Source organism: Dermacentor albipictus, chromosome 7, assembly GCF_038994185.2.
Source record: "Dermacentor albipictus isolate Rhodes 1998 colony chromosome 7, USDA_Dalb.pri_finalv2, whole genome shotgun sequence".
Lineage (NCBI taxonomy): Eukaryota > Metazoa > Arthropoda > Arachnida > Ixodida > Ixodidae > Dermacentor > Dermacentor albipictus.
In genome coordinates this window covers 124,359,454-124,386,049 of record NC_091827.1, presented here as the reverse complement: position 1 = coordinate 124,386,049, position 26,596 = coordinate 124,359,454, and the positions used below count along the sequence as shown (strand labels likewise).

Sequence of the window (26,596 nt, the reverse complement as noted above, 5' to 3'; positions counted from 1 at the left end):
AGGCCACGCCAAACGGTAAGCACGTCTACTGGAAGAGCCCCAAAGTTGTTGATATTGTGACATACTTCCGGGAGGAATCTTGGAGCACCAGCTGCTGGTAAGCATCCCTGAGGTCGAGCTTGGTGAACTTCTGTCCACCGGACAATGCTGACCAGAAATCTTCAATCCGGGGCAATGGGTACTTCTCGGCAGTAGCGACGGGGTTGATGGTAACCTTGAAATCCCCACATATCGCTTGAGGACTGATATGATGGCAGCAGCCCATTCAGACGTCATGACGGGCACCAGGATACCCTCTCGCTGCAATCGTTGCAGCTCCTAGGTGACCCCGTCCTTCAGGGCGAACGGCAGTGTGCGAGGCTTGAAAAAACGTGGCTGGGGGCTCCCTCAGGTACATAGATGCCAGCCGTCGTGCCGGTGAATGTGCTCACCCCTGGCTGGAACAGGGACTTTAACTCGGTCAGAAGGCTGAAAACGTCGTTCACATGCAGGCTGGCTTCCTGGTACTCTGCCAGACAAACGCCCAGTGCATGAATCCAGTTTCGGCCCAGCAGCATCGGCGATGACCCCTTGGTTAAGTAAAGGGAAAGGGTTGCCTCCCTGTCGCCAAAGCGAACGCTGACCTGTGCCTGACCATGGACCCGGGAGAGCTGCCCGGAGTAGTTGCACAGAACACGCCCGAAGCCTCGACGGTCTCACCGGGGAAGGTACGCTTGAACCGTTTCCCGGCCATGACAGACACGCTGGCCCCTGTGTCCAGCTCCGTGGAAATGGGGTGCCTGCAGATTTCGACGGTCAGCATGTACGGCAGCACAGACGATGGTACAAAGCCTGTGTACCATATGTCGAAAATCGGCAGGTCCTCGGCCACGACGTGGAGCCTGGCTGCGGAAGAACTTGAGCCTGCATCCGCGTGGCCCCGCTGCGTAACCTTGCGACGGCTACCCTGGCTGCGGGCTTGTGTGGTACCTGGGCTTGAACCAAGCGGCTGCAGCTGTTTGCAGTTCGTCCTCCCCCTTCGGCATACATGTGCCAGGTGCCCAGTTTTCTTGCACGTGAAGCGTTGTGCTTGAGAGAACTGGCACCGTGAGGGGGAGTCGGCACCACCACAGCGACCGCAGGTACTGCCCTTTGTCGCCAACTTGTTGACCGCCACTTTCTCTGACGGTGAGCCAGTCGCACGGGCAATCTCACCAGAGTCCTTGGCGGCAGCTTCCATTGCTTCCATTCTCTCCTTCTCGGCGACTCCGGTTGTTGAAGCGGAAACGCTCCATTAGTGTGGACGGTGCTGGGCTGAAATGCAAGTGCAGTATTGCGAGCAGCTCACCCAGCGTCTTAACATGTGGTGTGGCTGGCTTGACAAGGTCTAGCAGGAGACTTAAGATGCGGTCCCGCAGCTTGCCAGGAAAATGACCCGCTGTTTGGCCTCAGGTGTGTCGTTTGCCCGGAAGTACACATAGACTTGTTCCTCGTAAATTGGCCAGACGGACCCATCTCTCTTGAACGGCTTGAGCCTCCCATACAGCGGCATGGTGGCAGCAACGGGGGGCGGTGTTTTGCCGCTTACGGCGGCATGGGACGATTTGTGGGTACTTGTCGCCAGTGTGACGATCCGCCCGGGTTCGGGAACGAGGAAGGGCTCGAGGCACCCTCCGTTAGATGGACGCTCCGCAGCATGGTAGTGATGAACGATGAATGACCACCGAGCAGCGTTGCTCGTCGGTGTTAGTTGCGGTGCGGTGACCAATGTTGCCTACCGAGCCTGGCAGGCAAACAAAGATTATGCCCGAGGGGGCGTCACGTACAAGGGAGGGGGCGTCACGTCCCCCTCCCTTGTATGAGAACTGCGAGCAAATAGTGGCAAGGATGTTAATCACTCGTTTCGCGACTGCATTGATTCTACCCATTCTCGGCCTCCTCTTTCCCCTCCTCTCTACCATCCTATCTAGCTTCCCTCTGGACTAGGGTATAGTAGAAAAGTAAGCGCTGCAGTTTCTGCAGTGGTTTTGCAGAGGTTCACGGATAATTGCAGTGGTCGAGAGGCTAATGGAGCGATCGACGCCCAGGGAGTTCCAGAGGGCATTGTGCATATTCGACGCAGTGCAAAGGTCCAAACGAGTTTCTCATGTCTTCTTTCCTCTCTGCCATGCTCCTTCCATGTATATGCATGCTCTGAACCACCCCCGACGTGGGCAAACTTTCGAGAGAAAAGAAAGCCTTGCTTTAAAGGAACGCTGGTTTGTGCATGGCAAAATATATCAAGGACAGGGATGCTGGACCAGGGAAGCTAAGAAACCACCACAAAAGTTAGGTTGGAGGGCAGGTAGGAGAATAACCTTGAAGTCCACAAAAAAAGAGAAATGTAGGAATGTTAGCAGCTGCCGCGCTGTTCAGCAAACCGGTGAATGTTGAAGAATGTGACTGTGACTTACGGAAAAAGATGTTGACAAGGTGAGTGGAGTGATGGATACAAAGGGGGGAGGACGTGCATGAAGACGTCAAGAACCAAGCTGGTGGATAATTATAGACCTAGGGAGAGCATCTTGTCACTGCTTGATAGCTCAATGCCAGACAGCCGTAGCCAGTCGCCTAGCTGAGGCTCACCTACCACATGGTAACAAGTGCTGCTTGCTGCGGAGAGCCCATCCTAACTAAACGTCTCGGCAATTTTCAGACGTGTGTTGGGAGACACGACAGTTTCAAATCTCTCGGAGCTACTGGCCCTTATTTTACTGTGAACAATAGATGCCGTAATTTTCACAAAGGCTTCTAAATGGGAAGCAGCCCTGCTTTCAACTGTCTGCCTCATCACTTCCCAAGTCTGAAGTTTGAAGTTTATTTCTTTCTTCATTACAGAAAGAGGAGACAAGAGCTAACGGCCATATGGCCTGACAGGGGCTCTAGCTCCTAAGCGCGTTTGGCTTACATGATGATTCAATGTATGAAAAAAGCAAATATCACAAGAACAAGCAAGTATGATGTAGAAAATACAAATAAACAAGATAGTTTGTACATTATACAATGACTATACGAAGTGTGATCAAATAACAGTATGCGTTGCGTGATGACTGCAATACCATGATTACTAGTTACTACCAAACATTTCTTCAAACAAGTTGGACAGCAGGTCACCAGAAGTAAGTGAAACTTGCACCATATGTTACTATCAAAGCTCTAGAGCGAAGCTTCGTTCCTTACTTTTAAACCTAGAATAAGTGCCCACAACGCCAAAAGTGCAATTGAGTGATGAGAAACTTGCTAAATAGTGCCCGCCCTCTCCCGTACGTAGCCGTGGCCTTACCACTCACTAGAAGGTCTGGCTAGAAAAAAACGTTGACCTCCACTGTTACCTGGGCTGCAACAAGTCTGGCCTGCAAACGAGAAGACACACGATAGTGCGCTGTCTTGTTTTTGTATGGCCCCATTTTTAGCTCTGATCGTTTTTCTATGTCATGTACCAGCTAGGTCATCGACATATGTTATGTAAATCCATCAATTCGTAAACAAAATTTTCATTTTCTTTTAAATATGAGGGCTGATCCAGAAATAAGGTTCCCAAAGAGCTCCAGCCACACGGGAAGGTGCGAGGCGAAATCCGGCAACACTGCTGCGCGCGGCTGTTCCCCCACTCTCGATTCCCCCCGGCCGCGCTTTGCTGCGCTTCTCATTCTTGGCTCAGCAGCCGTCCGATATGGAGGCTCCCATTGTTGATCCTGCCAAGTGCGAGATTCGTTCCGTAACTTGCTTTTTGCATGCCAAAGGGACTCCACCCATGGATATTCATCATCAGTTGGCAGAGGTGTACGGCGACAAATGTAGGTCTATTCAACACGTCCGAAAGTGGTGCAGGGAGTCTAGTGCCGGTCGGGAGGAAGTCCACGATGAAGAATGGAGTAGAAGACCGTCAGTTTCGGAAGTGGTTATCGAGATGGTCCAACGCGAAGTGCTTCAAAAGAGGAGGATCACCATCCGTGAACTTGTTGCTCATATTCCTGGGAGTTCTTACGGTACAGTGGAAAGAGCTCTGACTGAAAAATTGGGCTCGAAGGGTACTGTGGCTATTGACATCAGACCACAAGGAGAAATGCATTGACTGTGCTCGCCAGTTTTTTCAAACGTGTCAAGAAGATAAGGAAGGGTTGTTGGACTCCATTGTTACCGGAGACGAAATGTGGGTGTTTCATTTCACTCCCGAAACGAAACAAAAATCCAAACAGTGGCGTCACCCAGAGTCACCAGTTGCAAGAAAATTGCAACAAACTCCTTCTGCTGGCAAAGTCATGGCCAGTGTTTTTCGGGATCATAAGGGGATATTGCTGATCGATTTCATGGAACGTGGGAGAACAATCTACTCAGATATTTATTGTGTAACACTAAGAAAACTGAGGTGTGACTATCCAGAACCGCCGGTGAAGAAGACAGGCAGCTGGCGCAATGCCGCTTCAAGACAACGCCCGACCTCGCGTCTCCCGTCAAACCCAGGAATGTTTGACAAACTTTGGGTGGACTGTCATGCCCCACCCACTGTACAGTCCAGACTTCACGCCTAGTGATTATCACTTGTTCCCCAAGTTAAAGAACATTTGAGTTTCCAACGCTTTCGGTGCGACAATGAAGTCAAAGAAGAGGTGAAACGCTTCCTCAATGGGTTGGCGGTGGAATTCTACGACACTGGGATACAGAAATTGAAGCATTGTCTTCAAAAATGCATAGAAAAAGATGGCGATTATATAGAAAAATAGAGCAAAGTTTCATCTTTCCAATGATGTAAATTTCTATGAGACTAGACAATGTTGTCTATTTCTATAATTGATGGGAACCTTAATTCTGGATCAACCCTCGTAGTATTTCTTTTTTAATGTGAGGGTAAATCCCTCAGGTCATACAGGGGTATGAGATGCGGGCAAATAAGGATGATTAAATGAACGAAAAAGGATTTGTAGATCTAATGAAGTCCAAGAGGGATCGATAATGTGGTCCCTGCGTCCACGCAGTGTAATCGCTAGGATTATGCGGCAAAAGTCCCGCTGCTGCGAGGTGCCGGAGCCTCGTCGCTTTCAATGCATGGCAAACCCACAGCAGGTGGTGGATGTCGGCTTCAGCATTTCGTGACTTGCAGACTACACACCCAGGGCGAGAATATAACAGGCGAAAGTGCAGCCACTTCTGAGTCACGGCAGGAGTGAGTACAACCCCGACACGGATCCTCCGAAGTTAAACCTCCTCTGCATTGGTAAGACTGTGGGGGAAGGTTACCGCACACAGACGTATGAGAGCACGTGTGCAGCGCCGGAGGTGCTCCTTTCTTGTTAAAAGGAGGGTGGCATCATCTAGGTGAAGGATCTGAGACAGTGCCGATGTAGAGGCCCCTAGACAGGTCTCAGATTCCACACAGCTTTGGAAGCTCAGAAGGCGACATGGGATCCACTCGATAGATATTGGCTGCGGGATGTGTGCTGCCAGAAGATGGATCTGTTGACATATTTCAGGGCTGCGACTGACATATCGCAGAAGCCGCGTCATCTGAAGGGCATCAGTACAGATGACGATGCGGGCCATGGGGACCATAGGAAAGGCTGCCGCAGAGTGCAACGCTTCTTGAACAGCAAGGAGCTCAGCACAAAAGGACGAAGGAGGCTCTTGGATTTGAAACCGGGATGTTTTATTAAGAGCAGGTGTGCAAGCGCAGTAAAGTGCAGTGGTCGTTTCACAGTCCTGAATGCTTGCATCAACGTAAAGCACGATGGAGCCAAGTGGAAGGCGAGCGTCTTGAGCTATAATTCGGTCACGAAGCGCCGCCGCTGTGTGAGTTGATGTCGGGCTATGTATATCAGTTGGCTTGTTATCGCTCAGCTGTACAAAACTCCAGGAAGGAAGACCACCCTCACTGCCTCGCAATTAACAGCTTCAAGGTGATCCCATTCAGCTGTTGTCAAATGCTGGAATTGGGCTTAAATATAGCATAAGGATAATAGCATAATTTGATGTGAAGTGGCTGCAAAACACCCTTTTTCTTTAAAGCATTCTTGTCCGGAAAGTTTGTATATATTGTTACGCTGCGCAACGAAGCGAAAGAAGAGGAGATGGAAGAGCTGTGCGCAGTGTAGAAAATTCTTGACTGCCTGCGATCTCATACTGAGGATACTGAGATCTAGGTTCGAAAAATGCGTTGCACCAACGAGACTGAGGAGGAATTTTTTGGTGTGTGGAAGAGGGAAGCTATCCGTCACAACAGCTTTGTTAGGCTCTCAATAGTCAACACAAACACGAAGGCCTCCATCCTTCTTTTGAACAACAACAATAGGAGACACCCATTCTGAAGCGTTAATGCACTCTATCACACCCAACTGCTCCGGTCGATGAAGTTCCTCAGATACCCGAACTGAGAGTGAAAGAGGAAAGCAGCAAAGTTTTGCTACAACGGGCGGAATCGAGAGCCGTACTTTGACACGATGCACGAACCCATTCGCTAGGCCGAGGGTGGAGTCGAAAAGACGTGCAAATTCATTGTGCGACTGTGCTGGAAGATGTGCAGATGAAACTGGTTCCCGAACTGAAACATCTACATCAGTAGCACTGTTCGTTGACATAGTAGTCTCAAAGCAGCGGAGGGACGAGCCATCAATCTGGAAGTCAAGAGCCATAATGGCGGTGACACCCAGAAGCGATGTGCCTTGCAAGACAACGTAGAACAGAATGGACTGTTCGCATTCCTTGTATGCAACGTTAAAAAAAAGCATCCTCGCATGGAATAGCCTTTTTTTGAATGATCTAACAGCTTCACACGGGGCACAGACAGCAGCACCTGTCCGGCAAAGTGTTTATCAAAAAGCTCACCCGCTAGAATGGTGACTGAAGGTCCCGAGTCGATAAGGAATAATAAAGTCGCGTGAACAACTGCTATCTTGACTAGAATTCCAGCGCGGCTGGATGCGGTCACACATAGACTGCTCACAGCTTCGGGCTTGAAGTCGGATGCTTCTGATGCCAGCAGGAAGTTCTCGAACATCCGGTGCCGTTGCGGCCAGGGAACAGGAGGACTGCCGGGCACAGGCAGAAATGGGGGCGGCGGAGCGAGCCCGATACAGCTCACGGCACAGAAAAGTTGCAGGCACGGTCACGACCCCCGAAAAGATCCCATCCTCGCTGCCATTGTGATATTTTGGCAGAAGCCGCAGAGGAACTATGAAGACAGTCACAGCTGCAACGGAACAAGACCCCTCTTTATTCAGAGGCATGTATATATACAGGTGACAACACTGGCAACACTGGCGGTGTGTAAGGGCAAACAGAAACTGAAACTGATATACTACAAATGAACTGAAGCATAACTGCGAGTCGGCCTAGTTGGAACATATTCATATTGATACTTTTTGTGTGCAAACAAACAGGGACGAAGAATAGGGGCAACACAAGGACGAGAGCTTTCTAACAACTGGTTTTATTTTTGAAGAACTACTTACTTAAATACCCACAGAACTGCGCGATCTAGATATCACAGAGCACATTACAGCGCATATGATACCCGGTGATCTGTGGCATCAAGTCAAAAGAGCAACGTCAATATTACATATAACACTTGTGATAAAACAGACGTGGAAAAAAGCCACCCAGTCATACTAAAAACAGCAAAGTGCATAAAAACAACCACTTACAATAAAATGCTTAAAGATGTGATGATAGAAGCGAATTCTCTTTATCTAACAATGAAACAGAAGGATGGCTGATGCATTTTTCTTTTTGTTTTTCAATCCAGTATGCTTCTACGATTTCCCTAGCGGTTTGATTCTTATGCCTGTACAAAATGTCTGTGCTAGTAAGACAAGGGGAGCAACCATGTTCTTGGCAATGCATTGCCAAATGCGTACTAGGGCGACCTTTAAGACTAGACAAGTGCTCCCTTAACCTAGTGTTAATGCATCTCCCAGTCTGCCCTACGTACACATGACCACACGTCATAGGAATCTGGTAAACAACGTTCTTCGCGCAAGCAACAAATTGGTTCTTGCGCGGATGTTTAACAGTGCATTCTTTCTGTACATCACCCTTACTTTCAAACTTCTTTTTAACCTTGGAACACACACTACCTATTTTATTTCTTGCCGAAAATACTACTTTTACTTCATACCTACCAGCCACCTTTTTAAGTCTGTGTGAAAGGCCGTGCACATACGGAATCACTGAAACATTGGAACCTCCATCCCTCTGCCTTCGATTCTTTGTGCATTGTCCTTTATCCTTGTTAAGTTCTTTCATTAGTCTAGCACACGTCGCCAGCATCACAGCGAGCGGGTACCCAGCCTTTCTCAACCTGTCAACTTGTTCAAAAAATGCAATCCTTACAGTGTGGTGACATGACTTCAACAACGCTGACCGGAAACACGAAATGACTATTCCATTCTTCACAAGCCTGGAATGGTTTGAGGCATAGTTCATTAGCGGTTTTCCAGCTCGGGGTGAGAAAGACCAACACACATGTTCCGGTAGGAATGTCAACTTGACATCAAGAAACTGTAGCTTCTTATCTACCGGTACTTCCGAAGTAAATGTTAAGCCCTTTCCCAGAGAATTGAAGGCTTCTACAACCCTATTTCTGAAAGCACCCTTGTCTACAGGACAACCTAAAATCAAGTAGTCATCGACATATCTGTATACCTTACTTACTACACCTTCTAAATCTTTTGCCAACTCTCTGTCTATGCTTCCCAAAAAAATGCTACATAGGATGGGAGCTACCTTTGACCCGATGTTACCGATAAACCAGTTGTTATCCGATGTTATCCGTTATCTGTTGTTATCCGATAAACCGATGTTACCCGATAAACCAGTTGTTAGAAAGCGCTCGTCCTTGTGTTGCCCCTATTCTTCGTCCCTGTTTGTTTGCGCACAAAAAGTATCAATATGATATACTACAAGGTCCTTAACAGAGAGAGTGTAAGAGTGGGGTTGAAGATTAATATGCAGAAGACAAAGATAATGATGAATAGCAGGACAAGAGAACAAGAGTTCAGGATCGGCAGGCAGCCTCTAGAGTCTGTGAAGGAGTATGTTTACCTAGGCCAATTAATGACGGAACCCTGATCATGAGAAGGAAATTCACAGAAGAATAAAAATGGGTTGGATTGCATACGGCAGACATTGTCAGCTCCTGACTCGCAGGTTATTATCATTGAAAACGAAATTGTACAATCAGTGCATTTTACTGGTGCTTACATATGGAGCAGGGACTTTGAGACTGACAAGGAAGCTTGAGAACAAGTTAAGGACCACAAAAAGATTGATGGAATGAAGAATGCTAGGCATAACGTTAAGAAACAGAAAGAGAGCTGTTTGGATGAAAGAGCAAATGGGTATAACCAATATTTTAATTGACATTAAGAGAAAAAAATGGAGCTGGGCAGGTCATGTAGTGCGCAGGTTAGACAACTGTTAGACTATTAGGGTTACAGAATGGGTACCAAGAGAAGGGAAGCAGAGTTGAGGACAGTAGAAGACTAGGTGTGGCGATGAAGTTCGGACTTTCGTGGGCACTAGTTGGAATCAGTTGGCGCAGGACAGGGGTAATTGGAGATCGCAAGGAGAGGCCTTCGTCCGGCAGTGGACATAAAATAGGCTGGCAAGGTGAGGAAGGAGTGGTAGTTGTTGGCGGAAACCCACCCCCAAATAAATTTCTGGCTATGCCACTGGCACGTGGAGCATTCAAATGGCAGCCATTTGGATTATGGTTGCCGTAATGTTTGACATCGCACACACAGATCAGTCGATGAATTCGAACAAAACACCGTACAGTGTGCAAAATTTCGATCGCTGTGCTACATTAGTTCTGCGTAGTCGGTGACAGTGCTGCAGGGAATTCTGAATAATCGAGCACGCCTGACAGATTAGTCGACTACTTACTTTCTTCTATATCATCTTTTTTTCTTGTTTTTTTTTCGTTTCCTTTGTCTGCTTCGTGTGACGACTGCAGGTCGTTTCCATTAACCTTTCAACCATTGTAAATTAGTACCAGTGTGTTGGAACAAAACAAAACAAAAAAAACTCTAATAATGAGTGGAATGAAAACGTGACCGAAAGATTAGTTGTTATTTTGTTCCAGAGTGAAACCGAAATATCTATTGGTTTTCGGTTCAAGGTGAAAGTCGGCAACTCGAAACAGCCAATGCCGGGCAACGTCAGAATTAGCGCGTATCTCAGACAGGGATAGTGTGAGCGATAGCCGGTCGAGCGCTCCACTTGTCTAACCCTGCTGCTCGGTGCATTAGCAGATTGGCATGGTAGCGAAATCCGGAGCTTGTGCGATAAAGAGCTTATCATTTTGTTTTCTACTTGTACAATGCTTTGTTACCAAAGCTTTACCTCTCTTTATGTTCGTTTGAGCTTGTTTTATCGGAACAGCGGTCTCGCATTTCAGCGAGTACACTTGGTGACATGCTGCTTCTGAGACCATGCTGAGTGCCTGGACTCAAAGCACTGAGCATGATCTCAGAATTCACAATTCACTTATTGATAAAAATAAATAATATGATTTATTGTTACTATGGTTCGACCATTTGTGCATGTTATACCGTTATAACCGTTATGATCTTTTTTTTTTTTGTCATTCCTAAGCAGAATTGGAACAGAACTCCTTTATTGGAACGAAACTAAAGCCAGAACGAAAAACATTTCGTTCTGCCACCCTGATTTAAACAGATGCAAACACCTTGGTCAAATGTTTCAACTCTTTGATACGCGCGGCTGCTTGGTCTGTGTGTTCTGCACATGTGCAACCATTGAAAAATGTTGTTTTGGTAATAGTCCGGCATCCCTATTAGTGTGAATATTAGCAACTCCGGCAACTTGTGCTAAAAAAAAGTTCTGTGCTTAGCTTTCTTTCATTACATGCAGTTTTAGCAAGGGACCGCCTCTGACTGAATTTAGAGACGTTTGACATAGAAGAAAAGGTGAATAAACAGCGCAGATTAATAAACTAGGGGTGTGCAAATACAGACTAATAAAATTCAAATCGAATTTCAAATCAAATGAAGATACAAAAGCCAAATATTGTATCGAATATCAGAAAATTTACCACAAAGCTTAATGCCTACAAATTTTGGCCAAGAAAACTCGGTGCTGCATGTGCTCAAGAGTTGCCTAGTAGTGCATAAAAAGAATGTAGCGAGTGATCAATCCTTCATTCCATAGAATGTTTCACTTTCCTATTTTCTCCCAAAATACCAAAGGAGTTTGCCATCTTTACAGCAGGTGTGTTATTGCAAGGCCAACCTGTACGACTGACGAAAGCACGAGCCGCACATCACGTGACTCAAACCTGACTCCGTGCCTAGCCATAGTTGCTGTGTGAGTTGATCGCGGATGGCACTGATGGTAACAAGCAAGCACCTTTTCATTGAAAGGGTCACCGTGATTTGCCACCTGTCAAATACTTTAAAATTAAGAGAATCACAGCAAGTTCTATCGTGCACCATCAGCGCAGATGTGTGCAACCTGGTGTTCAGCACACTGGTCACATGACACTTTCGCGCCCATCGTGCAGATACAAAGCTAGTCTTGAGTTGGGTTACCCGAAACTATAAAAAGAGACCATTGTGTATCTACGAACAGCGTCGGGTACGAGAGGCAGGCGTATGTGTGTCGCAAAGATGGCAGCCACCCCTGAACAATTGTTGCCATCTTGAACACTCCCTTTCGTTTGCAGTGCAGTTTGTTGTCTTTCCTAGTGTCGTGCGGCTGCTGCGAATGTATCTGTGTTGATGAGGCACCAAACTGTAACTTTAGTTGCCGATGCCCAATGAAGCAGTGCTGATTAGGCCTAATGGCCCCGCAGGGGCATCTGCGTAAGCAGGTGTTTGATGCGTTGTGACTCCACGTACCCGAGAACACGCGGGTTGGACCCTCCCGCGTGTAGCCGTGTGCGGCTTAGCCGTGTCCAGGGAAAGGGGGATCCTGGGGGTTTAGCCGATGCTGAGTGTTTGGACCTTTAAGGCCCCCTGGTGGAGGCAACACACTCTTTGGCCTCTGCTTCACGCAGACGGCACCCCCGGACTGACTTACCTGGGGGAAATCGGCAGTCACCTCTTCCTGTCTCTTTCTCCTCGAATCTTCGTCTTTCTCTCTCACTTTGTGCCTTTCCTGTCTTCTCCCTTCCATTTATTTCCTTTCTCAACGGCGGCAAGGGTTAACCTTGTGTGGCTATCCTACCTTGGGTACACCATATTTGGTTATAGTGACGGCGTACGACTGGCGTCATGCAGACTTGTACACAAGCTCTGTTGCGTCCCCGCGTTGGGCTCTTTGCCGTTGGGCTCTGTCCTCGCGGTCGGCACTGTTGCCGAACATACACATTTTTCTCATGGCAGCGCAAGCCTCTATTCTCTATGATCGCCGTCTGAAAAGATGCCGCACCGAAGCAACGTTCCAGTTCTCTTTTCGGAGCAACGCTCCATCATTTCCCAAGTTCTATGTACTGCACAGCGAAAACAACGTACCAGTGAGAAAGCTCTCTCCATTTCTGGTGGCCTAGTGTCTAAAAGAAAACATTGGACCTGCATACAAAGCCTCAAAAATGTCTAGTAAGGACCTCCTCCTAGAACTAAATGATAAAGATCAAGCGTAAAAGCTCACAGAACTTACCAGTATTGGTAACGCAACAGTGACAATTTCACCGCACAGAACACTAAATACAAGCAGGGGTGTAATATCAGAGGAAGATTTTATTAGCTTGAGCGACGAAGAACTGCTGGAAGGTTTCCAGGAACAAAATGTTACTAAAGTCCAAAGAATTGTCATTTGTAGGAACGACCAAGAAATCCCCACAAAACATGTTACACTCACCTTCGTAACAAGTGTAATGCCTACCTCGCTGGATGCAGGTTACGTAAAGGTAAATGTTAGACCATATATCCCGAACCCCAGATGATGTTTCAAATGCCAAAGGTTTGGACATGCTTCGCATGAATGTCGAGGACGAACAACTTGTGCTAAATGCAGCTCCAACGAACATCAAACTGACAATTGCACCTCTTCCCCACTTTGTGTTAACTGCAAGGGAGATCATCCAGCTTATCGCGGTCCTGCCGTTGCTGGAAAAAAGAAAAATAAGTAATTGCTCTAACTGTCAAAGAAAAAATCTCATTCTATGAAGCCAGAAAGCAGCTATCGTACCTTCCGCGAAGGAGTTACGCTGATGTGATGCAGATGGGGGCAGTGTCACAGAGGTCTCGGGAGTCCTGCGAGCCCATGCACAGTGGTCCCGTAGTGAACCCTCCCGCCCCCGTGATGGAAGCAGCCGGCGCTGCTCCATCCTCTTCAAAGGCCCCACAGAGACTAGTCCCGCAGGGCCCTAAGATCAAGCGAACTCCAAGGCCCGAGGCACGTGTCTCGGCGCCTAACTCTCGGTCCTCCAGCGCCTCAGGGAGAGCGATGGAGGTCGAAACAAAAACCCCGGTGTCATCGACATTGAAGGACAAGCGCTCTCTCGAGCGCGGTAAGAAGGACAAAATCCCAATAACCACCCAAAATAAGAAGGCTATAACCTAAGGGTTATAGCTCCGTTGTATCTGCCTTCTTCAGATCCATGTCACCTAACATATTTCTTATCTCCCATTCACTCGTTTTTATCATTTCTTACCCTTCAATTCTATAATAGCTTTTATGATCCATTGGAATTGTAGAGGTCTCTTACATAACTTGGGTGACATAAAAGACCTGGTATTTAACTTCTCTCCCGTAGCATTATGCTTACAGGAAACAAACCTAGGTGAAAAGCACAAAAACATTTTAAAAGGCTTCACTGTTGTACGGCGCGACCGTACTCAGGCCAACCGGCTTTCGGGTGGTGTAGCTATTGTTCTACAGAGAGGCAGTGCAGCTAGAGAAGTTGCCATTAATACTCACTTAGAAGCCGTTGCTGTCGCGGTTTTATCACACAAAACCATTACCATTTGTTCAATATACATTCCACCACATGAACATTTTACTGTAAGAGATCTGGAGTTAATTTTAAACCAACTACCTAAACCTTTTTTAATAGCAGGTGATTTTAATGCTCATAACATATTATGGGGAAGTAAAACAACTGTCACCAGGGGATAAGCACTTGAAGACTTTATCCTGACAAACGAAATATGCCTTTTAAACACTGGTGTGGCAACTTGCTGCTCCCGAAGCACAAGAGCTATGAGCTGTCTAGATCTGGGGCTGTGCACTCCATCTCTCTTGATCGATTTTAAATGGAGTGTTATTAACAATCCTTATGGTAGTGATCACATGCCCAACATTATTAAAAGAACATCTCCTTTCCCTACAGTACCATTAAGATCACCCCGTTGGAAACTTCATCTGGCAGACTGGCCTCTCTTCAGCAAGAAGGCCAGTCTGGATGACATATCAGATGATCAAACGATAGACGAAATTAATGAAAAGATTAGTGCCTCCATACTTGCTGCAGCAGAACAGACGATCCTGCAATCCTCCGGCTTCCTAAGGAAAAAACTAAAACCCTGGTGGACGAGTGAATGTACACAAACTAAAAAAAGCACAAAACAAAGCATGGGGTATCTTTCGGCGATGCCCCCAACACAAGATAACCTCCTATATTTAAAAAAAAAGCAAAGGCAAAAGCCAGGTACATGCGTAGGTAAGACGAAAGACAGTCTTGGCAAGCGTATGTATCCTCCATCAATAGCTCAATAACATCCAAAAGAATGTGGGATCACCTTCGTAAGTTTAGAAGCGAGTACGCTCCTTATACGATCCTCATACTCTCACCTCCATGTACACAAACGAATTTAAAAGAACAAGCAGACATATTAGGGCAGCATTTCCATAACATATCAAGCTCACTAAACTACTCCACTGAATTTCAAAAGTATAAACAATCAGCAGAAAAACAAAAGCGTCCGACAACAGGAAGTTCCGAGAGAGCATATAATGCCCCCTTAACACTTCCGGAACTCAACAGAGTACTCACTACTGGCAAAAAAACAGGCCCAGGTCCGGACAGAGTACATTACACAATGCTCGCACACCTATCTCCAAAAGCAGTTAAGACATTGCTCTGCTTTTTCAGCGTAATCTGGGAAACAGGTAAAATGCCGATTGAGTGGAAAAAAGCCATTATAATCCCTTTCTTGAAAGCTGGAAAGCATCCTACAACAGCTACCAGCTACCAACCTATAGCACTCACAAGCTGTCTTGCCAAGTCCTATGAATCCATTATAAACATCAGATTGGCATACGTCCTTAAAACTGAGAACCTGCTCGATAATCATCAGTGTGGGTGCAAGAAAGGCTGCTCTACAACAGATCATCTAGTTCGGCTAGAACATGAGATACGTGCGGCCTTTCTACACAAACAATATTGTCTCACTGTTTTCTTTGATTCAAAACAAGGCGTACGACACAACATGGAGGTATGGTATTCTAAGGGATTAAGCAGATTTACGGATCCGCGGTAGAATGCTTAAATGTATTGCTGATTTCATGTCCGATCGAACATTTCAAGTGCGTTTAGGAACGGTGCTGTCCTGCGGATTTATTCAAGAAAACAGTGTACCTCGGGGATGCGTATTAAGCACAACATTGTTTTTCGTGAAAATGAACTCGCTCAATAATGTAATTCCATCCTCTGTAATGCATTCCTTATATGTGGATGATCTACAAATTGCGTGTCGTGCATCGAACATGGCAACCTGGGAACGAGAAATTCAAATTACATTGAACAAACTAACGCAGTGGGCGTCTGAAAACGGCTTTTGCTTCTCAAGTGAAAAACTATTAGTGTTGTCTTTAGACGAAAAAGAGGCCTACAAGCAGATCCCATCCTTAAAGTACAGGAAGCCACACTACCGGTAAAACAAAAACACAAGTTTCTGGGTGTTCTGTTTGATAAAAAGTTGAACTTTCTCGCACACATCAGTAGTATTAAAATAAAAGCGAACAATGCACTTAACATTCTAAAAGTCCTCTCCCGGAAACGGTGGGGCTCTGACCGTAAATGCCTGCTACACATCTACCGCACTTTGGTGCGTTGCATATTAGACTACGGTAGCCTCATATATGGTTCAGCCAGAATATCTTACGTCCGGCGACTTGACCCAGTTCATAACCTAGGAATACAACTGGTATGCGGTGCTTACAGAACGTCACCTCTCCAGAGCTTACATGTTGAATGTAATGAGCCTCCTTTACAGCATCACAGAGCACTACTAACTTTTTCCTACATACTCAGAATCCGATCCTCACCACAACACATATGCTACAACATCGTCACACAGTGCAGCTCACGCCTACATTATACAAATAAACCAAACATGATTGGGCCACTTATCCTGCGATACGAGGAATACTCTCGGGATTATGACATCCCTCGCGAAGTCCTCCAGGTTGCCAGAAAGCCAGAACGTTTGCCCCCGTGGTGTGATTTCACGCCATTAGCTGACTGGACACTAACACACTTAAAGAAAAGAGACACACCACATGAACGCATCATACAAGAATTCCGCGCTCTTCAAAACAAGTATAAAGGTTACATGGAATTTTATACTGATGGCTCTAAAACGAAAAAACATGTGGGTGTGTGGGCCGTAACAGAAAATTGGGAAACAAGTATTCGACTACCTCAGCATGCCTCTGTCTACGCAGCCGAAGTGTATGCAATATGGACGGTAGTTCAAAAGATCATTGCTTACAAACTTGAAAACACTGTCATATACACAGATTGATTAAGCGTACTGAAGGCTCTACACATGAAATCCCAAAGTGAACCTTTGTTAGGCGATATTTTGAGTGCATTATCGTCAAACAAATATGGCAGATCAGTTAGGTTTTGCTGGGTACCAAGCCATGTTAGGATAGTGGCTAATGAAGCAGCGGATAGATGCGCATCAATGGCAGCTTACAAAAACATTCAAGATGCAGCACTTCCATATAAAGACAGTGTCAATGCGATTTGGAAAGCCTTGACGTCAAAATGGCAACGCGATTGGGACAATTCTTTAAGCAACAAGCTACATCTTATTAAACCTATAATTGGCGAGTAGAAATCATCCAGTCACCAGCAACGATTCCACGAGGTGATCTTGTGTCGACTTCGAATTGGACACACACATCTCACGCACAATTTCCTTCTCCGAAAAGAAAACCCGCCAACTTGCGAAAAATGCAATGAAGCTCTTACAGTCATGCACATCCTAATAACATGTCCACACATCGACACACTGAGACGGAGGTTTTTATACAGCCTGTGTAATTTGCACACTTCATTACACCCTGCCCTATTACTAGCAGATGACCCCCTAGTGCCATTTACGAACCTGTTTGACTTTTTAGAGAAAACTGGTTATTTATGCCAACTATAATGTAATGCAGGTTTACCTGCTCTAACGTCCCGTTTTATTTTGTCTTGTGACTGGCGCAGCATGGCCTTAGCTGCCTTTGTGCCATTAAATCCAAACTAACTAACTAACTAACTAGGCCTAATGGCCTAGGCAGTATGGCAGTGATGAAAATTCGCCAGTGGCCGACATGGTAGCGGGCCGTCGGGAATGCCTGCCACTAATATGTTTGTACAGGTAGCTCATCAGGGATCAGTCCTGAGATCACACGTACAGGTTTGATTGATGGCTATTGATTTCATCGCCATGTATCCAACATGAAATATGTGCCTTCCAGTGGCTAACCGACCCGATATTTGCATGTGCTTTTGCACCTTTTGAAATGTGTGGTGCTTTTGTTGCCGTTACCTCTGTTCACGTTGCGTTATAGTTGCAACTGTTCCTGTTGACCTGGACGAGTGTTTTACAGACACAAGCATTCACAACCGATGCAGTGCTGTTCTGCATATTGCGGATTTGGCCGCCGTGTGAGTGATTGCCATGTCGAGCCAACATTGAGGAATGAATAAGGCAGAACTGCTTGCAGAGCCAATGTCCACGACTGTGTCAATGTGGGCCAGGCTCGGCGCTCATTTTGTGCAGAAAACAATGAAGTTAGGTGCTTGCTTGGCGCAGCATTGAGCATGAGGAGCTTTGTGGTGCATGCAACATGCAGCGCTGCACGAGTATACACCATGTATACACTTAATATTCGAAAAAATTGAATAGTAGATATTTTATTCGTGAATAATTTTGAGTGTTCGTTATTCAATTTGATTTGGTGATTCGAATATTCGCACACTCCTAGCAATGACCAAATCACAAGATCACTTTGATAGAAAAATGTGGTGTGGTGTCAGTTGCACCCTGGCATGGTTGTAGTGCATTGCAGAGTCCTAAGGTATTCCCAATTGGTGCAGGTACTTGGACAGCCTGTTGCAGAAGGATCGCTCACCCCTGACTTGGCTTGTGGCTCTCTGCTTTGAGCTGCAGAGGGCACAAGTGCTGGCCAAGTACCGGACGCCTGGTGAGGAACACGGAGGTTGAGCAGAATGTTGGTTTAGGCTAGTTGATAATCCACAGTGCTTGGAGATCCTTATCACAAAACAGGACAGACGACAAAATGCAAAATGATAGGTGCAAGCACTAAAATTTTCAACTAATGTTTCTTGCCGGGCACTTGGAATTTGTACACACATGAACAAGAAAATAGCTCAGAACGAAGCCAAAGCAATCATACTGTTATTCGTGCCATGGTGGCTAGCTCAACGTAGCAGCTGTTGCGAAGCCCCAAAGTGGGGACAGGGTTTGCATACCTCCTCCGAAATGTTTTGTGTGGAGGAACACGGAGAGAGATATTATTTACAGTGTACTTACAAGAGCAGGCCTGCCATAGACCAAGGTGGAAAACTGCTTGCTCCAAGAGTTCAGAGGTGTCTCATCATCTTTGTTACAGCAACTGGTCTCTTCAGCATATGTTGAATCATAATAATATGATACAGGAGCATGTGTACCAAGTAAAAAGCGTGCAGATATCACCAGCTACCACAAGTGCTTGTGCCTGCCATTTTGTCTTTTGTTGTGTGTCCTGTTCTGCATTAAAAATGTAATGGTACATTCAGCTTGTTCCTACTGCACTGCAATTTGGTTTACAGCATTGCAGAGCCTTCTTGAAATTGGAGATAAAGAAAGCCTGCCCCAGCTGAATAGCTGCTAGCTGAATAGCTGCCCTAGCTGCTCCCAGAGCAATCAGAGTAGTCATGTGATTTAGTTTCTGTCAGGTCTGAGTTGCACTCAAGAATACTTTCCAAGCACTCCGAGCTGGAGTGCAACAATCTGAATGGATTAGGTGAATGTTTTCCAAGCGCTTGACTTCAACCAGCTGAATGTAAAAGGCACCACGACAACACTCTGGAGCGCTCAAAAGCGAATACAGTAGACTTCCGTTATTCGACTTTGGTCTATTCGATTTCTTGGTTAACTCGATTCCGACCGAAGGTCCCGGCCGGCGCCCATACATATATATAGGGCCAAACCTCCATTATTTAGATCTGAAAATTGGCCTTCCCCGAATAATTCGAATTTGACTGGTCAGCTTCGCTGCAGTACAGCCATGTTATGTGGTGAGCATACCAAGAATAGTGTGCTTTTCTTAATTGTACAGGTGCACACGCACCGTCTCTCCGAGGGCGCAGTATGAGAAGCCTAATCAACACACTGGCAGCTACTCAGAGCTGTTTCGGACGTTGCTGTGGCGATTTGAGCCCTCTTTTCACCCACCATGTGTGTCTCGTTTATGAGACTGTTAACGGGGCTAGCACACATTCCTTAATTGTGCACACTGTGCACGAAGAAGCGGAGGAAAACCATCTGTGTTTTGGAAAAGCTAGCGAGAAGGTAGACAGTAAGATGAAAACAGGGGACGTTTAATGCCAAACGAAAAAGCGGGGCCTATCTAAAACTCTGAAGGCCTCCCAGTAAACGTATTAGGCGTCTCTGTGCTCATACCATAACCGGAGATGGTACATGTGCGTGTGTAAATTAAGGAACATATTCTATACCCCGTGATACCGACACATTTACACACTTTGTATGCTTAACCACATATGTTTGTACTGCGGCGAAGCTAACTTTAAAGGCGAGTACTATTATGTAAATGGCATATTTTGGCGTTTTTTTCTGCCATTTGTCTAATTGGGCCCGCTGGGTAATTCGACAAATTTTGTCGAATAAACATAAGTTGACTGTAGTTAAATGTACCGTAAGTGCTATGGAAGTCGAAATTGACACCCTGTGGATTGCCGCAGTTGAACAGAACTTTTTTTCCTTTAGAAGTTATTCTTTGTCCAATCGACATTTGGTAAAGCATCTGTTTACTGATAGAGAGACAAATGTAAGGGCAAGTTTTTACAGTCAAATTTGATACACGAGAGTGTAATACGTTGATAACACCATCAACCTTGTCACATGCAAATATTGTCGATGAAATGAGCTAAAGAAACTTGATATGATTTGCTGCAACATTTATGGTGTTCCTGTGGTATTACTCTGACTTGTACGCACACTTCTGCGGAAAGATGGTGACACAGCACATGTAGATGCCTTATCAGGAGCTGCTAGTATGTAAGCAGGCAGGAATAAACAAGGGGGTCTTTTGCCCTGCATCTGTCAACTGCCGTGTCTGACTTGGCTCTTAGGGTGTGCCCTAGACATACCAGTTCTGCTGTTAAACATCAAGCTGCAGGCTGCAGCATCTGCCTTCCAAAGAGGGTAGAACAAAAGAGCATTTGTGTGCTAGCTGAACAGTGCGTGCATATTCAATAGGTTAGAATTCAACTGGATGTCTCTGGTAGGCTGTGCATTTATTTGGAATACTAATCAGCAAATTCAGTGTCTGCTTGAAATTCGGCTGTGACCAATCGGCACAGAGGTAAAGTCATTTTTACCTCTGCTGTGTTCAGTGCTGAGTGTGTTGTCACTTGCCTATTTACAGATGCAAGCTTCACCTTGCCTAGTTGCCGCAACCACGTGCGACGAGTTCTGGAGCGGGCTATCGAACTGGTAGCCCACAGGCGCTGCCCTCTTCTCTGGAGGCTCTACATTGAGCTAGAGGTGTGTGCAGGTGCCGGGATTTGTATTTGTAATTTTTGTTCCTTTCTTAAAGCAAAGCTTTCTTTACAAATTCTCCTCGACTTTCATGACCATGGTTGCTGGCTGAATTCTACTGCTGTCTTGGAGAATAGCTTGCATGCAGAACAGCACTATTATCATTATTACCCTTAAGGCCCAACCACTGGCATGCGTTGGCACACTTCGGCATGCGCCATTGCATCAAAGGCGTCGTTCGCGAACAGGGTGAGGCATGGTGAGCTGGCATGCACTAATCAGAGGCTGCAACGCATTACCGGCATGCACCAGTCGGAGGCTGCAAGGCCTCTGGCTGCTGTGCCTATGATGGCCGCCAATGTGAAGACACCGACACTAAATATTGTCCGAGCTCTTTGGCCGCACGATGCACATGACAGTGTTCCTGAATAACAGTGTTGTGATTGTGGCAGTGCGACATGGATCCGAGCCGAGTTCAAACGACTCCGACAAATCCAACCTGCCCACTGGGTTCCCCCAGTCTCAGTGTGATCGTCAGCTGAAACATACAACCGAATCACAATTGCTGCAACATCTGTGGTTGGTGTATGTATATTTTGTTGTACTCGAAACGAATGGAAACGTGCTTGCGAACTCTGAAGTCTGGATAATCAGCACTCGCCTACCTCTGATGTTTACATTGCGCATAGGTCTTGCATGTCCATAGAGTTTGTAACTGGTGAGTGAACTAGCCCAGCTGAGAAACTCTGTCAAAACAGTTTTGTTTGGCATTTCAGCTATTTGAAATATGGCACTCCAGACTTCGTGTGGTGTGTGATGTAGTGAATGAATCGTGTGGAACTTAGGGTGGTGAACCGTGGCTTGTTACTTGTGGTCTCAGGTGGCTCAAGCTTAACGGGTGAGTTGTGCGCTGTTGCCAGCAGCAAAAACAGCTTTTGAAAGTGAAAGACAGTTGTAGCCAAACAATGGTAAGTACGTACAGCATCACCCATGCTGTCCGTTTCAGCTGACAGTGCGCTCTTCTATTCGTCATGTTAATCCAATTCAGTACAAGTTCAGTACTCCTTCACACATTAAAAACAGTGCTAAACACGTACGCTGGACAACAGAATAGAGGATGGGACACACACGGTGCTGTAGCGCCCTGTGTTTGTAGCGCCGTGCTGTTTTTAAACATTATGGAAAACCACCAACTTGCCCAATCTGCCGTTCTCCTTCACTCACTTCTTTCAAGTGCAGGCATCTTATGGGCCAGTTAGGGACAAATCACTCGTGCAGCACTGAAGAACGCTGATGCCCTGAAGGAAACAAGACACAGCGCTGTCATTTTTTAGTCTGTGTGTCCTTATACTTGAGCACTGCAAAAAGAAATGATCAGTTTGCAATATGCGCACCGTGTGCAATGCATAGGAGGACCTGTGTCATGCAAGACCTATGCATGCAGCCGTGTATACCAGGATTGCTTCAATGACTGCTTGCGAAGCAGCACGTACTGAGTCAGTGAAAATGTAATTGGCCTTTGATCTCTCTTTTTTTTTATGGAAAGAGCAGATGGTGTGAGTGCATTGCGGGGAACGTGAAAAGGTGTCATTAGTACTTTATGCAGTCGGTATGCTTAAACTGCCGAAATCTCTTCAGCTTCCACTAAAATGTTTCTCGCTGCGATACTATGAATTGTAGTCATGAAAAATGTCAACTCAAAACCAAGTTTTTAATGCATCTTCACAGATTGTGTTTCACAAGTTAACACTTCCACTGCAACATTATGCCGATATACAGCATATGCACTTGAAATACATACATTCTGTAAAGGTGAATGACCGGGCCTGCAATGACAAACTTTGTAGTACCACTGAAAAAAGTGCTGCCATGGGTATCAGCCACAACAAAACTGCTGCATGTCCAACCTACTTCCTCGGAGGCACCTCTATGAAGACTGCTCAGGCCCTTCCCATTCTGGGTGCAACATGCAGCCCTTCTCTCGACTTTTCCGCATATGTCACCAGCACTGTATCTAAGGCTCGTCGCATTCTTGGGTTTAGGTCCCATGTCTCCCTTCCCTGTGGACCTGTGGTTTTCAGAGCACTGTAAACTTCTATCATTCTGCCACGGCTTGAGTACTGCTCATCAGTATACCATATTTACTCGCGTAATTATCGCACCCCCGAGTTTTGTCATCAAAATTTGATTTTTTTTCTTTCCCGTGTAATGATCGCGCCTACCATCTCTCGAATGCTACGCAAACAACTCTTGAAGACATACCAAGCGGTCTGCAAGCGCCTAACATTATTAAGCAGATGCCCCATTTCATTCCTCTCATCACTTTCCACACTTGCATGAAAAAAAAAAAGCTACAACCAAACTTGCCTCGGCTTTATTATTTGTAGGCTTCATAATGGTCTTGGTCAACAACAACGACAACATAAAGGGCGCCTTTCAATTCTTCTCGTCTGCATTCGTGGGCACGCAATAAATCGCAATCGGCAACAATAGTGGCCACGTTTACACTGATGCGTTAGAAGTGTACCCTATTCATATGCCGATGCTTGTAACGCAGCTAAGATATTCGCTCACCCTTAGCAGAAACATGCCGTATTAGGATAGCAGTGTAAACAAACGACGCAGTTTCTTCATAGTACCTTGCTGGTGAAGCAGCGCACAAACACGGACACAGTGAAGACAAGCAGGAATAGACGACACTCGCTGCACTCGCAACTATTTTATTTCAGAACACATACTTCATGTTTATATACCTGCGCACCCTCAGGCGTCAAAGCAAATCAAGGCAAGATTAGAGGCTTTTTTTATATATATATCGTTTGCCCGCGCATACTCGGGCGTCAAAGACATGGCACTTATCTAACATGGTGTGCAATCCCATCGTAATTTGTTGCAACCCTAACAACCATTTTATTACACATTTTCTTTTCTCTTCTTTTTAGTGTACTTCCAAAAACGCAACCTCACCATGGCTTAGATGTACAGATGGCTGACTAATACAACCCTCTCCCCTCTTGTGAATATGAAAGGCTTCGATTATTTCCCTGGTTAGTTGATCCTTATGGTGTGATAAAACTGTGGTATCATTGTAAAGCGGCCAGCACCCATGTTGTGAGCAGTGCCCCTTAATATGGGAATGAATGTTTCCCCCCAGTGACCTTTTGTGCTCTAAAAGTCTCGTGTTTACACAACGAGCCGTTTGGCCGATGTATACTTTCCCACACGATATGGGCAAACAGTAGACTACAGAAGACCTGCACTCGACAAGTTTTTCTTTGTGCTTGACTGTGCACTTACGTCCATTTTCTTTTACTTTTGTTGAAACTCTACGATCCAGTCCGGCACATATTTTTCCGAGTTTGTTAGGCGCTGAAAAAACTACTCGTAGACCGTATCTGCCACCTACGTTTTTTAAGTTATGCGCAATTTTGTGTGCATATGGTAGTGACACAATTTTTTTGCTGTCAATCTCTAGTCTGTTGCGCTCTTTCTGATAGCCATTGCGCACAAAACGGATCAGCTTATACGCTGATGTACAGAGTACATGTTTTTTATACCCTGCATTCTTTAGTCTGATAACCTGTTGGCTGAATGTTTCTTTTATTTTTTCCGGACAAGACTTAGTTAAGGCAGCCCTCAGGCACGAGAAAGCTATGCCACTTTTTACAATTTTAGAGTGTCCCGAGTTATAACTAAGCAAGGGTTTTTTTGATCGTGGATTGTATGACCAGCAAACGTGGTCCGGTGTGGAAGTTAACGCCAAATCTAAAAATTGTAGCTTGCCATTCTTCGGCAACTCAACAGTGAAAGCCAGTCCTTGGCTGTTGTCCTTGAACACTTTTAAGACTTCATTCATTCTTACGTCCAAAACACCACGTTCGACTATAACCAAAAAATCGTCCACAAAGCGGAACACTTTTACCGCTAGGTCTTTTAGGTTTGCAACTATCGCTTTGTCTATACTACCTAGAAAAATTGTGCTAAGTACCGGAGCTACTTTTGAGCCTATACATATTCCGGACTTTTGTCTGTACATAACATTATTCCACATTACAAAGGTGGACTCAAGGTAAAATGTTAATAGTTCAAGAAATGTATTAACTGATACGCCACATTTGCTGACAAATTCCATCTCGTCGTTGTCTTCCGTTATACAGTGCCTAACACTCGATAATAAGGGACCATGCGGAATATTGTAATACAAATCCTGTACATCTATGCTGAAGAATTCACATCGTCCAGGGTTAGACGTGCTTAAGTACGTTACTAACGTTTCGGAGTTTGGTAAACCGAACGGATCGGTAACTATCAAGCCATTAAGGTGGTTTTGAAGGAATGAAGATACAACCAACTGCCACGAGTCCCTTTCTGATACTATGGCTCTGAACGGAACGTCAACCTTATGTGTTTTTGCCACGAAAAACAATTCGAGATGTAGGTTGCACGAGCGCTTAACTGCAGAAGCAAGTCGCTCAAAATTGTTGCTTGCGAGTAATGTGACTGCTTTATCCCTCACCTTTTTAGCTTTCACGTCAAAGGTCGCCTCAGTACCCTAAAGTGGCACACCTTGAATACCAGTGCAACATTGCACTAATCTGTTTATTCTGCAGTGTGCTTAACAGTTCTCTGGACAGCACTCATCTTTCTTCATCAGTCTGTCAGGACAAGCAGTCAGGACAGCCTGATCCCCATTACGCCTATACGGTGCGACACTGCGACTCCATTCTTATGTCTGGCATGTGGAGCTTTCTCCCCACCCCCTAGCCATTCATACTCAATCGGTGCTCCTGTGCATTGTGCACCCATCGACTGCCCAGTTCTTGCCCTGCATGTGTGTTACACGCTCTGCGATCAGCAAGTGTGTGTTTGAGGAGGGGGTTGCCTTCTGCACCCTGCAAATTCCTGCTCTTGATGGCTGGCTATCAGACACTCTAGCATACAGGCCTCAGCCTTTTCTTTTAGCCTTGAGAGGTGTCTAGGGTGCCATGTTACCACTAAGGTTATTATTATTATGCTTACTTGTATTTTTAATTCTGCTTTAAAGACAAACACATTCCCAAAGGCTTGGAAAGCAGTGCGGGCCGTTCCCATCTTTAAGTGTTGGGTAAAAACTACTGCGAGTAACAACAGGCCTATTTCTCTCCTATGCACAGCATCTAAATTATTCGAGACAACTCCAGCACTCAATAATTTCATCCTCTATTAAAAATACTATCATTCCTCAGCAGCGTACATTCATATCGGGACACTCCACAGCTACCAACCTCGTTAGCTTCATGATGCATGCCTCTCAAGCAGTGTATAAGAAAGGACAGCTGCATGTCATTTATTCTGACCTCAATAAGGCGTTTGATGTATACCACAAAATACTCCTTGAAAAGTTGACACGACTTGATCTGCACCACTCTGTCACAGCGCTGATAAGAAGGTACCGTATTTATTCGAATATAGGTCGACCTTCTTTTTCCAGAAATGTTACCCATAATTAACTATCGACCTATATTTGTGACCAAAGAATCTCGACCTTTATTCGTGATCAAAGCTAGCAAAAGTACTGTGGGACAGAGCCGCCTCTGTAGCCGTGAGGGCCAAAGCCGCAAACCAAAATACCCTGC

General features: G+C 45.7%; 1 protein-coding gene across 3 annotated transcripts in view; it reads left to right on the top strand.

Annotated features, from left to right (window-relative positions):
- LOC139048149 (nuclear exosome regulator NRDE2) overlaps nucleotides 1-26,596 on the top strand; it is a 297,571-nt gene that overhangs the window by 242,545 nt on the left and 28,430 nt on the right. For all 3 annotated transcript variants that reach the window (XM_070522677.1, XM_070522676.1, XM_070522675.1), the window contains 2 exons: nucleotides 18,296-18,402; nucleotides 20,869-20,987. In XM_070522677.1, the coding sequence (XP_070378778.1) occupies nucleotides 18,296-18,402; nucleotides 20,869-20,987 (226 nt within the window). The remainder of the gene's footprint in view (nucleotides 1-18,295; nucleotides 18,403-20,868; nucleotides 20,988-26,596) is intronic.